The sequence below is a fragment of the Diaphorina citri genome, unplaced genomic scaffold (assembly GCF_000475195.1).
Source record: "Diaphorina citri unplaced genomic scaffold, Diaci psyllid genome assembly version 1.1 scaffold844, whole genome shotgun sequence".
Taxonomy (NCBI): Eukaryota; Metazoa; Arthropoda; class Insecta; order Hemiptera; family Psyllidae; genus Diaphorina; species Diaphorina citri.
The window spans coordinates 1-12,500 of NW_007378276.1; the positions used below are offsets into that span (position 1 = coordinate 1).

General features: G+C 40.2%; 1 protein-coding gene across 1 annotated transcript in view; it reads right to left on the minus strand.

Annotated features, from left to right (window-relative positions):
• Positions 1 to 259: 259 nt before the first annotated feature.
• Positions 260 to 12,500, minus strand: part of LOC103512487 (sprouty-related, EVH1 domain-containing protein 1) — a 27,584-nt gene continuing 15,343 nt past the window's right edge. The window contains exons 5-8 of the mRNA XM_017445428.2: positions 12,133 to 12,278; positions 4,788 to 4,956; positions 1,174 to 1,262; positions 260 to 277 (exon numbers count right to left, since the gene is read on the minus strand). Coding sequence (XP_017300917.2) covers positions 260 to 277; positions 1,174 to 1,262; positions 4,788 to 4,956; positions 12,133 to 12,278 — 422 coding nt within the window. The remainder of the gene's footprint in view (positions 278 to 1,173; positions 1,263 to 4,787; positions 4,957 to 12,132; positions 12,279 to 12,500) is intronic.

Sequence of the window (12,500 nt, forward strand, 5' to 3'; positions counted from 1 at the left end):
GGTTGCGTTTTCATATGATACCGCAAGAAATGTGCTGTTGAACAACATCTCAGACAGAGCGACATCTACCTACAGATCTTGACCAACACTAACCTTGGTGGCTGAGAAATTCGACTACAAAACCTCGCCTGATTCAAGTCACAGAGACATTCATCGTTGGTTTAGCAATATGAACTATGTGGCAAAACCCTACTATCTGTTAAAAATATGCCATATGGTTCATATTATACAATGGAACCATCAGCCAATGTTATTATCCTTAAAGGAGCTCCAGGGCCTGCGGGGGAAAAAAGAATAGAGATAATAAGGGGTGAGTTTACTATTTTAACAAATTGACAAGTTTTCCTACGGTAACTACATTGATTTTCCTAAAAGTCTTGCAAAGTGGTGCCAAAAAAATCCGGTGTGAACATCACACGACTTTGTATTACACTTGCGGAATACGTATTAAAAAAAATGTGATTTTTTCCAAGTCCCAAGCCGCCTATATGGCGTCCGATTTTTGGTCAAAAATTTCCTATCTTAAAATGCTCCCCGTGTAATAAAGAATCATATAAACTATAAAGTATGGAAAAATTTGATTTTTTTCGAAGTTCGAAGCAACATCGACTTTGGTTGATATCTGGAATAGTGACTGTTCGATTTTTACCAAATTGTTACAGTCGCGTCCTTGGACCATACCGGGATATCATACCAAATTTCATTGCTTTACAACAAACCGTTCTTGAGATATTTTGTATACAACTTTTTACTTTTTCCCATTTAAACCTGTAGTACGTACGTACGTACAGACCTTGGGCTAAAAAGCACTTTTTTGACATCAGGGGATCCCAAAACGGATATTTCCAACCTTTTTCCGATTATGAAAATTTGGACTGATTGCAATACTTTCATTACTAGTATGGCTCGCTATACTGTAGTAATAGAAAGTAAATAATAATAACAACCCCCCCCCAATTAGTGTCTAAATGTCTACTCTCTAAACAAGTGGACTTTCTTGATATTTTTCTACAAGGCCTAAGTAAATGGCAACTATCCCCAAGGATTGTCCCTCAACATGCCATTCGACCCAAATGCTTTTTTGTATGCATGCTTTGTTTTAGGCAATAGTAAAAAAAAAAAAAAGATGAAAAGTAAATATCGAACCCTGGTACTTCGCATTGTGAGTCTTACCATGAACACGTCATCTTCGTCGCCTGCAGGGGATTCCACAGGGGTAGGTATTGGGGGTTTGAATGTGGGTATCGTAATACCCAAAGTGTCTGGAACAGAGACAAACAGAACAGGACTGGTTTAATAATACAATTTTTATTGGGGAATTTATATCGGGATGGATGGGTGTAATAGTCCTAAACACTGGACTTTAAACACGGGGATTTCGGTGGAAAAGTGCCCCATTTCAATGCAATGTAGGGGGATTAAGGCGAAAGAAAACAGGTGCCCCTTTCAATCGCCCACCAGGATTCAATCAAAAGGGGTTTAAAGCCACTGTATAACCTTAAATAAAGTGTGTAGTCAACAAAAGACCCTCTGGACAAGCGATTGCCCAGATAGTCACCCATTTGGATACCAGCTATGGCAATGTTGCTTAACTTCAGTGATCTATTCTAAATTGTATTACCTACATCGTAGGTTGTAAGAAATTATAAATGTTGGAGCTGCAAAAATAGCCTACAACTTTGTTTCATTTGAGGCTTACCATGAAATCCAATCCATTTGACAATATGGTAGCGAACAATTAAACAGAAATAAGAAAGAAATATGTTAGCTCAGTTCTAGAGTTGTAGTTTGGTCAGTAAATTACTGTCTCGACCGGGATTCGAACCCAGCACCTTTAGGTTGAGAGTCAGAGCTCATACTGGGATTACAGGGTCCTTCTATCGCAAGCTTGGAATACCACTAGTCGCTTTTCTCTTTCCAACACTGTCCACGAACCTCAAACTGTTTTCTAAGCAGTGACATTGAAAATCCCACCATTACCTACATAAAAAGATACAGAAACGGACATAAATAGAAATATAACTAGGATAAGAAACAGAGAGAAGAAATGTACGAAAAAAAACGTTCAACATATGTTTATTAATTAAAATATTTTGCAGGTTGATGCATATTTGTTCCAGTCAAAATGACAAACCGTAGGTTAGAACTATCGTATAAGACGCATCATCCTTTTGTATGAATATATTATTTATCTTTCTAAAAAGCACCATTTCTTCTCAAACCGGGTAGCGTAAAAAAATAAAAACACTTTTGGTTCTTACTTTAAGAATCACACAGGTCCTTTTAATCTGAACTACAGACACCTAATTAAACACACGTCCTTATATCATTTTTTGAAAGTGAATTAATGATGTACTGTATCAATAATTTAAGTATTCAAGTGTTCAATACTTTTCCATGCCACCCGGCAAATTTTCAATCACGTTCCTCTTTTGATTAGTTTTGTTATATTGCCGTTTTTGCCTTAAAATACATCTTTCCTAATTCCTAAAATCGGATTTCTTTAAATGACGAAACGTGATAATATCTCTTATCAAGACGATGAATAATTTCTAGCTGTGAATTAATATAAATCTACATCAATGAAGTGTATATTTGCGATCTAATTCATTAACTTGGCTCTTTATGCTTGTTTTTCAAGCAACGTGTCATCAGCATCAACATTCGTGATTTGATATATCTACATTTCGATTATTTCTTAAAAATAAATTTTGACACTTTTTCTTTCGATTTCTTCTTTACTATTTCTATAATTTCTATAAATATTCTTTTTGCTCTGGTAATGCCGCCACTTGCCGCTGATCTACTCATTACTTTTTAGTTATCTACTCATTACTTTTACTGTCTACCATGGCTATTCTACCACCTAACCTCTTCTGGGCTTTTAACAGAGCAATGAGTGTCCACAATAAAGTAAGTCTAATTACTTAAAGTAGCTACATGCTAAGTGATTGTCTTCATGAGGCTGAGTGGAAGAGTGGAACCCATATTCCAAGCTTGGAGCTGAAAAAACATTTGGCTCTGCCGGGCATCAAACTTGTTAATATTTACCTGCACTATCATCCCGGGTCATCACCTGCGCCCGTACCCGCACCAAGTTGTTCCCACCACTGAAACAAACAGAATAATAATACCAATTACTTAAGTAGGTGCATACATATTAGTAAAAAAACAAAATAAATAGGTCCTATAATAAAAGAGTCTTCATAGCGATTACTTCCTAGACTCCTAGTGGTCCCAAAAACAACAACCCTGACCCAAGATTTGTGGATTGTATAAGCTTAACCCATCCCTGGGGGCAAATTTCCCCAACACCTAGGCTTCAGAGTGGGTTTTTTGTGTATGGAGTTAAGCTGGACCCCGACCCAAAGTTGTGACTGCCGAAAAATGAATTGCTCATCCCAACTCAAAGGGAAATTAGCTAAGACAAGTTGTCATTTTGAGACACCAACTTTAATCTGTTAATGGTCTCAAATAACATGCTTATGATTATAAGCAGTCTTATGAAAGATTGCAGTCCAATATGCATACCATATGTAGTGATGGGTCGTGGGTAAATACCTACCCACTGGGTGGGTAAATAAAAATTGGGTATTTAAAAAAAAAAAAGAAGAAAAATAAACAAAAAATATTGTCGCTTCACAATTTTAGCGGCGACTTTGTGAACTAAGACTAATAAGTGCGGCAATTTTTGTTTATAAAAAAAAAAAAAAAAAATTATATAGGGTACGTGCTGTAAGTTTTGTATGCTACCTTACTCTCGTCAAACAAGGTATTTAAGTTTTGCACGCTACGTAACCCTCGTCCTACAAGGTGATTATGATTACTTATTGTGTTTTGTATGCTACCTAACCCTCGAAATAGAAGGTACTTATGGCAAGTTTTATTGCTATCTAACTCTTATCATACAAGGTGATTATGATTACTTATAGTGTTTTGTATGCTACCTAACCCTCGTGAGACAAGATATTAAAAGTTTTGCACCCTACCTAACCCTCGTGATACAAGATACATGTAAGTTGTAAGTTTTGTTGCTACCTAACTCTCGTCATACAAAAGGTACTCTAAGTTACCGACTGTACTTATTGGAAGTTTTGAATGTAACCTATCCCTACCCTAGTGATAGTGATCCAAGATAGGTACTTATTTCAGGTTTTGCATACTACCTAACCCTCGTGATACAAAATCTTAAAAAGTTTTGTATGCTAACTTTCGTCACAAAGAGAAACAGTGATTGCTGTGCATATCTATCACCACCTACCTACGTATTTGGTTCCTTACTTAGTAGGTAAGTACGTACACTAAATGTTCAGACTTGACTTGGACTCGAACCACCAAGCTCCAGATCCAGAGTCCACCAAGACACCACTGAGGTTGGATTTTCACTTACCATGTAGATATTCTTAGAGCGCATTTCGAACTCAGTTCCACGCTTAATACCTACACTACCTACGCTAAATTTTCTGACTTGACTTGGACTCAAACCATCAAGCTCTAGATTCAGAGTCCACCACTGTGTATGGCAGATATTTTTCAACTTATTGTTTCATTACAAATTTTCATCAGTAAATGGGTTTCTTCAAATTAAATTGATCCCAAGGGCAAGGCAATGCCTGAACCCTTGACAAATGGAGTGTGCCTGAAGGCATGTGATGTGTTCCAATCCACTCGACCCCAAGATTAAAGAAGATATCTTTTTTTGACTCTGCCATCACTATTTGGCGAAAGCTCAAGCCGCCAAAAACAATAGGTAATAGGTACACCACTGAAGTTGGGTTTTCACTTACCATGTAGATATTCTTGGAGCGCATTTCGCACGCCCTGGTCGAAAGCCCTAGCATCTGCGGCTGCCTGGAACGTCAGGCCGAACTTCTTGTTCCCGGTCTGCCAATGGTGAAACGTGGGCATCACTTTGTTGTAGGTGAAATCCCGGGTGATCGTACAGCTGAGCACAACCTGAGGGACAAGGTGATACAAAGGGGGAAAGAATAGAGATAAGAAGGGGTGAGTTTACTATTTTAACAAATTGACAAGTTTTCCTACAGTAACTACATAGATTTTCCTAAAAGTCTTGCAAAGTGGTGCAAAAAAAAATCTGGTGTGAACATCACACGACTTTCTATTACATTTGCAGAATACGTATTTAAAAAAAAATGTGAAAATTTTTCCAAGTCCCAAGCCGCCTATGTGGCGTCCGAAATAAATAATAATTGAAAAGTAAATATCGAACTCTGGTACTTCGCACTGTGAGTCTTACCATGAACACGTCATCTTCGTCGCCTGCAGGGGATTCCACAGGGGTAGGTATTGGGGGTTTGAACGTGGGTATCGTAATACCCAAAGTGTCTGGAACAGAGACAAGCAGAACAGGACTGGTTTAATAATACAATTTTTATTGGGGAATTTATATCGGGATGGATGGGTGTAATAGTCCTACACACTGGACTTTAAACACGGGGATTTCGGTAGAAAAGTCCCCCATTTCAATGTAATGTAGGGGGATTAAGGCGAAAGAAAACAGGTGCCCCTTTCAATCGCCCACCAGGATTGAATCAAAAGGGGTTTAAAGCCACTGAATAACCTTAATTAAAGTGTGTAGTCAACAAAAGACCCCCTGGACAAGCGATTGCCCAGATAGTCACCCATTTGGATACCAGCCATGGCAATGTTGCTTAACTTTAGTGATCTATTGGGAACTTCAATTCAGAAAGTGAGAATAAAATTGACAAATGCCTAAATAGTATTTCGCCCATCTGATGAGAGGCATACTACGGGATGGGCATGATACGACACAGGCCACATGCGTCTAATGTAGCAGTTGTTTCATTGCTACGAAATAAAAACGGCGGTGGAACACTCAAAAAAACAAACAAACATCGTAGGTTGTAAGAAATTGTAAATGTTGGAGCTGCAAAAATAGCCTACAACTTTGTTTCATTTGAGGCTTACCATGAAATCCAATCCATTTGACAATATGGTAGCGACTGAATTTATATCGGGATTGATGGGTGTAATAGTCCTACACACTGGACTTTAAACACGGGGATTTCGGTAGAAAAGTGCCCCATTTCAATGTAATGTAGGGGGATTAAGGCGAAAGAAAACAGGTGCCCCTTTCAATTGCCCACCAGGATTGAATCAAAAGGGGTTTAAAGCCACTGTATAACCTTAATTAAAGTGTGTAGTCAACAAAAGACCCTCTGGACAAGCAATTGCCCAGATAGTCACCCATTTGGATACCAGCCATGGCAATGTTGCTTAACTTCAGTGATCTATTCTAAATTGTATTACATATTACATCGTAGGTTGTAAGAAATTGTAAATGTTAGAGCTGCAAAAATAGCCTACAACTTTGTTTCATTTGAGGCTTACCGTGAAATCCAATCCATTTGACAATATGGTAGCGAACAATTAAACAGAAATAAGAAAGAAATATGTTAGCTCAGTTCTAGAGTTGTAGTTTGGTCAGTAAATTACTGTCTCGGGCGGGATTCGAACCCAGCACCTTTAGGTTGAGAGTCAGAGCTCATACTGGGATTACAGGGTCCTTCTGTCGCAAGCTTGGAATACCACTGGTCGCGTTTCTCTTTCCAACACTGTCCACGAACCTCAAACTGTTTTCTAAGCAGTGACATTGAAAATCCCACCATTACCTACATAAAAAGATACAGAAACGGACATAAATAGAAATATAACTAGGATAAGAAACAGAGAGAAGAAATGTACGAAAAAACGTTCAACAAAAAGAACAGCTAAAACTATAAAAGAAATAGGATCGATAACATTAAAATAGAAAATAATAGAACCTAATAAGAAATCGGTTACTGAAGAACGATGATCAAACTCAACAAAGAAGAACCAAAAAACCAAGTAAAATCAGAATGGAAACCGATTAAAAAATGAGGAAAAAGTAAAAAACATAGAACTAGAAATGACGAAAAAATTGAACTAAAGAAAATTAGGAAAACTATGAAACGAAAAAATAAGGGTGGAGGAAAAACAATCTCGAAAAGGGGCCAAACGAAATCCGTTTACCATCTGCGGATTCGCCACCCTGTTTCTCTTCCCCCTCCTCTTCCTCTTCTTCTTCCTCCTCCGTTTCCTCCTCCTCCAGCATCTCTTCACTTCCAGAGAACCCGTAGGCCCGATCCTTGTCCTCCCAGAGTTCACACAGAGGATGAGCTGCGTCCACGAATGGAAGGGAAGAGAATCAAAATTTTGCACACTACCTAACCCTCGTCATATAGGGTACGTGATGTAAGTTTTGTAAGCTACCTTACTCTCGTCATACAAGGTATTTAAGTTTTGCACGCTACGTAACCCTCGTCCTACAACGTGATTATGATTACTTATTGTGTTTTGTATGCTACCTAACCCATTATATAGGGTACGTGTTGTAAGTTTTGTATGCTACCTTACTCTCGTCACACAAGGTATTTAAGTTTTGCACACTACCTAACCCTCGTCATATAGGGTACGTGATGTAAGTTTTGTATGCTACCTTAAGTACTCTCGTCATACAAGGTATTTAAGTTTTGCACGCTACGTAACCCTCGTCCTACAAGGTGATTATGATTACTTATTGTGTTTTGTATGCTACCTAACCCGTAGCAACTAGGTGTAAGTATGGACGTCCATTGCCCATTGAAAATTAATAAACCAAAAAATATACCTAGGTAGGTACTGGCATAATTTATTATGAGGAAAACTCATAAAACTATTGAGGTTGCCTCCTTGCCTTTATTCCGCTTCCCTCATTTTTTTTTTTTTTTTTTCGGGGAAGATTTTTTTCATCAACCTTATTTTCAACTGTCAACACCTAAATGGAAGTATTGTTGTCTCTTCTCGCCATCTGATGAGAGGCATACTACGCGGATGGGCATGCTACGACACAGACCACAAGGTCCAATGTAGCAGTTGTTTCATCGCTACGAAATAAAAACGGCGGTGAAACACTTCATCTTTAAAACAAAAAAAAAAAAAAAAAAAACATGAAGTTGAATTGAAGTAGTGAGTATGCCCGAAATATCCAGCTAACAATGTCCTGTCCAGATTTTAAGTTTTCAACCAACCTGCTCAATTTAACATCGCCGTAGGGACCTGAAACATTTGAATCTTTGGCCAGCCACTCACTATAGGAAGGCCTGACAGGCGGACCAGATCAGGTGTAGGTACCTGTCAGGTCTACCTGATGAGCACACACACAATCAGGCGGACCTGATCAGGCGTACCTTTTAAATCTGCCTGATGGTGAGCGGTGAAGCCACTGACAGCTCTCTCTCTCTCTCCCTCTCCCTCCATCTCTTTTAAAAAAAGTAACACAGTAAAAAAAAAAAATCATTCTCAAGTCAGACTGAAAGAAATTTTGGCCAGTCACTATTTCGGTCATAAATAATTATGGCCCCAAGTATGTAAATAGCCAGGTACCTATATAAATCTATGGAAAAAATCATATTTGTTGGGGAAAAAATTACCTAAATTCTTTGAAAAATAATTGCCTGTCTACCTTTAATGAAATCAGCAAATCCATATCATTCCATTTTTCGGACACAGTCACGAAATGGCGGCTTTCTCGTCTCACTTGCCCACATCCTACTCCCTATCCACAACTCCTTAACAGAGAAGTTTCAAGGAAGGGTGCCTTCACACCTCACCAATCCATGCCGACTTGTAGGTAGGTAGCAACTGGGTGTAAGTATGGACGTCCATTGCCCATTTTGAAAATTAATAAACCAAAAAATATACCTAGGTACTGGCATAATTTATAAATTTATTATGAAGAAAACTCATAAAACTATTGAGGTTGCCTCCTTGCCTTTGTTCCGCTTCCCTTAATTTTTTTCTGGGAAGATTTTATTCAGCAACCATAGATCAACTGTCAACACCTAAATGGGAAGTATTGTGTCTCTTCTCGCCCATCTGATGAGAGGCATACTACGGGATGGGCATGCTACGACACAGACCACACTTGCTACCTTAAGTTTTGCACGCTACCTAACTCTTATCATACAAGGTGATTATGATTACTTATAGTGTTTTGTATGCTACCTAACCCTCGAAATAGAAGGTACTTATGGCAAGTTTTATTGCTACCTTAAGTTTTGCACGCTACCTAACTCTTATCATACAAGGTGATTATGATTACTTATAGTGTTTTGTATGCTACCTAACCCTCGTGAGACAAGATATTAAAAGTTTTGCACCCTACCTAACCCTCGTGATACAAGGTACATGTAAGCAAGTTTTGTTGCTACCTAACTCTCGGCATACAAGGTACTCTAAGTTACTGACTGTACTTATTGAAAGTTTTGAATGCAACCTATCCCTACCCTAGTGATAGTGATCCAAGATAGGTACTTATTTCAGGTTTTGCATGCTACCTAACCCTCGTGATACAAAATCTTAAAAAGTTTTGTATGCTAACTTTCGTCACAAAGAGAAACAGTGATTGCTATGCATATCCATCACCACCTACCTACGTATTTGGTTCCTTGCTTAGTAGGTACGTAGGTACGTACACTAAATGTTCAGACTTGACTTGGACTCGAACCACCAAGCTCCAGATCCAGAGTCCACCAAGACACCACTGAGGTTGGGTTTTCACTTACCATGTAGATATTCTTGGAGCGCATTTCGAACTCAGTTCCACGCTTAATACCTACACTACCTACGCTAAATTTTCTGACTTGACTTGGACTCAAACCATCAAGCTCTAGATTCAGAGTCCACCACTGTGTATGGCAGATATTTTTCAACTTATTGTTTCATTACAAATTTTCATCAGTAAATGGGTTTCTTCAAATTAAATTGATCCCAAGGGCAAGGCAATGCCTTAGTGATTGTTGTGCATATCTATCACCACCTACCTACGTATTTGGTTCCTTGCTTAGTAGGTAAGTAGGTACGTACACTAAATGTTCAGACTTGACTTGGACTCGAACCACCAAGCTCCAGATCCAGAGTCCACCAAGACACCACTGAGGTTCAAAAAAAAAAAAACATGAAGTTGAGTGAAGTAGTGAGTATATATGCCCGAAATATCCAGCTAACAATGTCCTGTCCAGATTTTAAGTTTTCAACCAAACTGCTCAATTTAACATCGCCGTAGGGACCTGAAACATTTGAATCTTTGGCCAGCCACTCACTATAGGTAGGCCTGACAGGCGGACCAGATCAGGTGTAGGTACCTGTCAGGTCTATCTGATGAGCACACACACAATCAGGCGGACCTGATCAGGCGTACCTGTTAGATCTGCCTGATGGTGAGCGGTGAAGCCACTGACAGCTCTCTCTCTCTCCCTCTCCCTCCATCTCTCTTAAAAAAGTAACACAGTAGGTAGGTACTTTAAGAAAAAAAAAAAAAAAAAAAAAAAAAATCATAAGATTTCCCCATACTTCAATATTATAGCTTGTAACCTACCGTCATTTTCAGCAAATTGCCGAAATCCGTCATAGATGTGCGCTTTGTATGTAAGACTTTACGGAAGGTAAGATATTGTTCGAAATCTTTTAGTGCTTCTTTTTACTTCTAATAAATCAATTCAATCATTTTTATAGAACAATACAAGTTTGCATGTTAAACAAGTTGGAGACTTGACCTAAGAACGCGAGTGAACCCAGTTTCTGAAGCCTCCAAAAAGTAATTTCACACTTTGGTTCTTAGCAAACAATTTTTCCCCTCATTTTTCTCTATCCGGGAATACCAAACCATAAGAGTTGAATCACTCACTTTTGCCGCATGGCTCAAGTCGCTAACGCAGCGTCATGTCCCTCGCCCGCCGTCTCCCCTTGGCCGCGTGTCCATCCGCTCGCTTCCGGCGGGGACGGAGACTGTCGCGCCGCGGGCTACAACTCACCCGCCTGATGTCGCGCGCCCATCAGCCCGCACTGCACGCACGGCTCGTGGCACGCGCTCAGCAGTCCGCAACAACAGAGGAGCGGCACGAGGTAGCGGCATGCGAAGGAGAGGGAGAGCCAGAGCGGGGGGCGCGTGTGCGGGGGCGCGCTATCACATTTGTCCTGCACGTACTGCGCGCACGGCACGCACTGGAGCGCGTCCAGCCAGCCGCCGCGCGGGTCCGGCCCGAACCTGAAATATAATCATTAATATTTAGCTAGAGGTGAAACACAATCAATAATCTTTTGTCGTCTTCCTGATTTACTACCTACTATTTCCTCAATGATAAGGAAAATTGATTCGTATAAAGATACACAGGCGTGCTTACTGGACCTTGGCATAGAGCACTGCTGGATGCTCAGGTACTTCATTCTAAACTTTTGACACGAACCAAACACTTCCTTTTGGAAGTTTTGTTTATTGTTTTGCCAATTTCTGTTTGGACTTCTTTAAAACCCTGAGGTTTCTCTAATTTATTGTTTCAAACAAAAAGATGGACGTGGGGAACAGTTTGGGCACTCACCTACAAGACCCGGGCGGATTGTTGTCCTCGCTGAACGACTCCTGACAATACTTGCACCTCCTCCTTTCCCCACCCAGAAGGGAGCTGGGTGGCTTCTTCAGTTCGTCCCCCCCACCGCCCCCACCCACGTAGCTCACGGCTATCGCCCATCTTATGAGAGGCATACTACGGGATGGCCATGCTACGACACAAGCCACATGCGTCTAATGTAGCACTTGTTTCATTGCTACGAAATAAAAACGGCGGTGGAACACTCATCTTAAAAAAAAAGTACGGGAGTGTTATTTGGGAAATTACCGCTGGGCCAAAGTTTCATCGCAAAAGACGTATTTATTTTCATTCACCACAGCCTTTCACTTCAAGATTGAATATCCTGTCAGCACCAAATGTTTACAGGGGACTGGGTTTTAAAATGAGATAGAAAAATACATTGTAGTGTGCTGCTCGAGAGAATGACGGTGAATTTACGAAAAAATGGGTGTCACGCGCTAGCGTTACACGCCGGACTGAGTTCCAAGCTTTGATAGAGAGAACTACAACTGCTAAGGTCTTATCGTCCTGAAATCGAAGAGAGAAGGAAGACGGGATAGAAAAAAGCCAGCCGTTCCGAGAACGACCATTATTCGTTCAGGATAAAATCCGCCCCAGGCGGGAATCGTAGACGCGCTACCACCCAAGCTATCTAGGTTGTCAACTCCTAGTTATTACTTACCGACTGGTCTGATATCCTCTTCCCGTAGATGACATACTCGAACTTGCTGGGCCCAGTGTGCGGGGTTCCGTCCCCAGGTGGTGGGATCTCCAGCTTCTTGACCGAGACATTGGATAGGCCTCCTCCACCCATAGCTACCCAGCCGCCTGAAATCACAATCCAAACCAGTTTATATTAGAAAGAATTAGCATAAAATCGAGGTAGGTACTTTAAGAGCGTTGACAAAAGGAGGTTTTAAGCCCATGCGGCCTGCTTGACAAGAAGTAAGTAAGTGACAGCCAATTTACTGCTAAGAATCATATGTGGCCTCCGTTTCAGAAAGAACTTTGCCTTTGGCTGAGAGCTTTTTCACATTTTTTTTTTTTTTG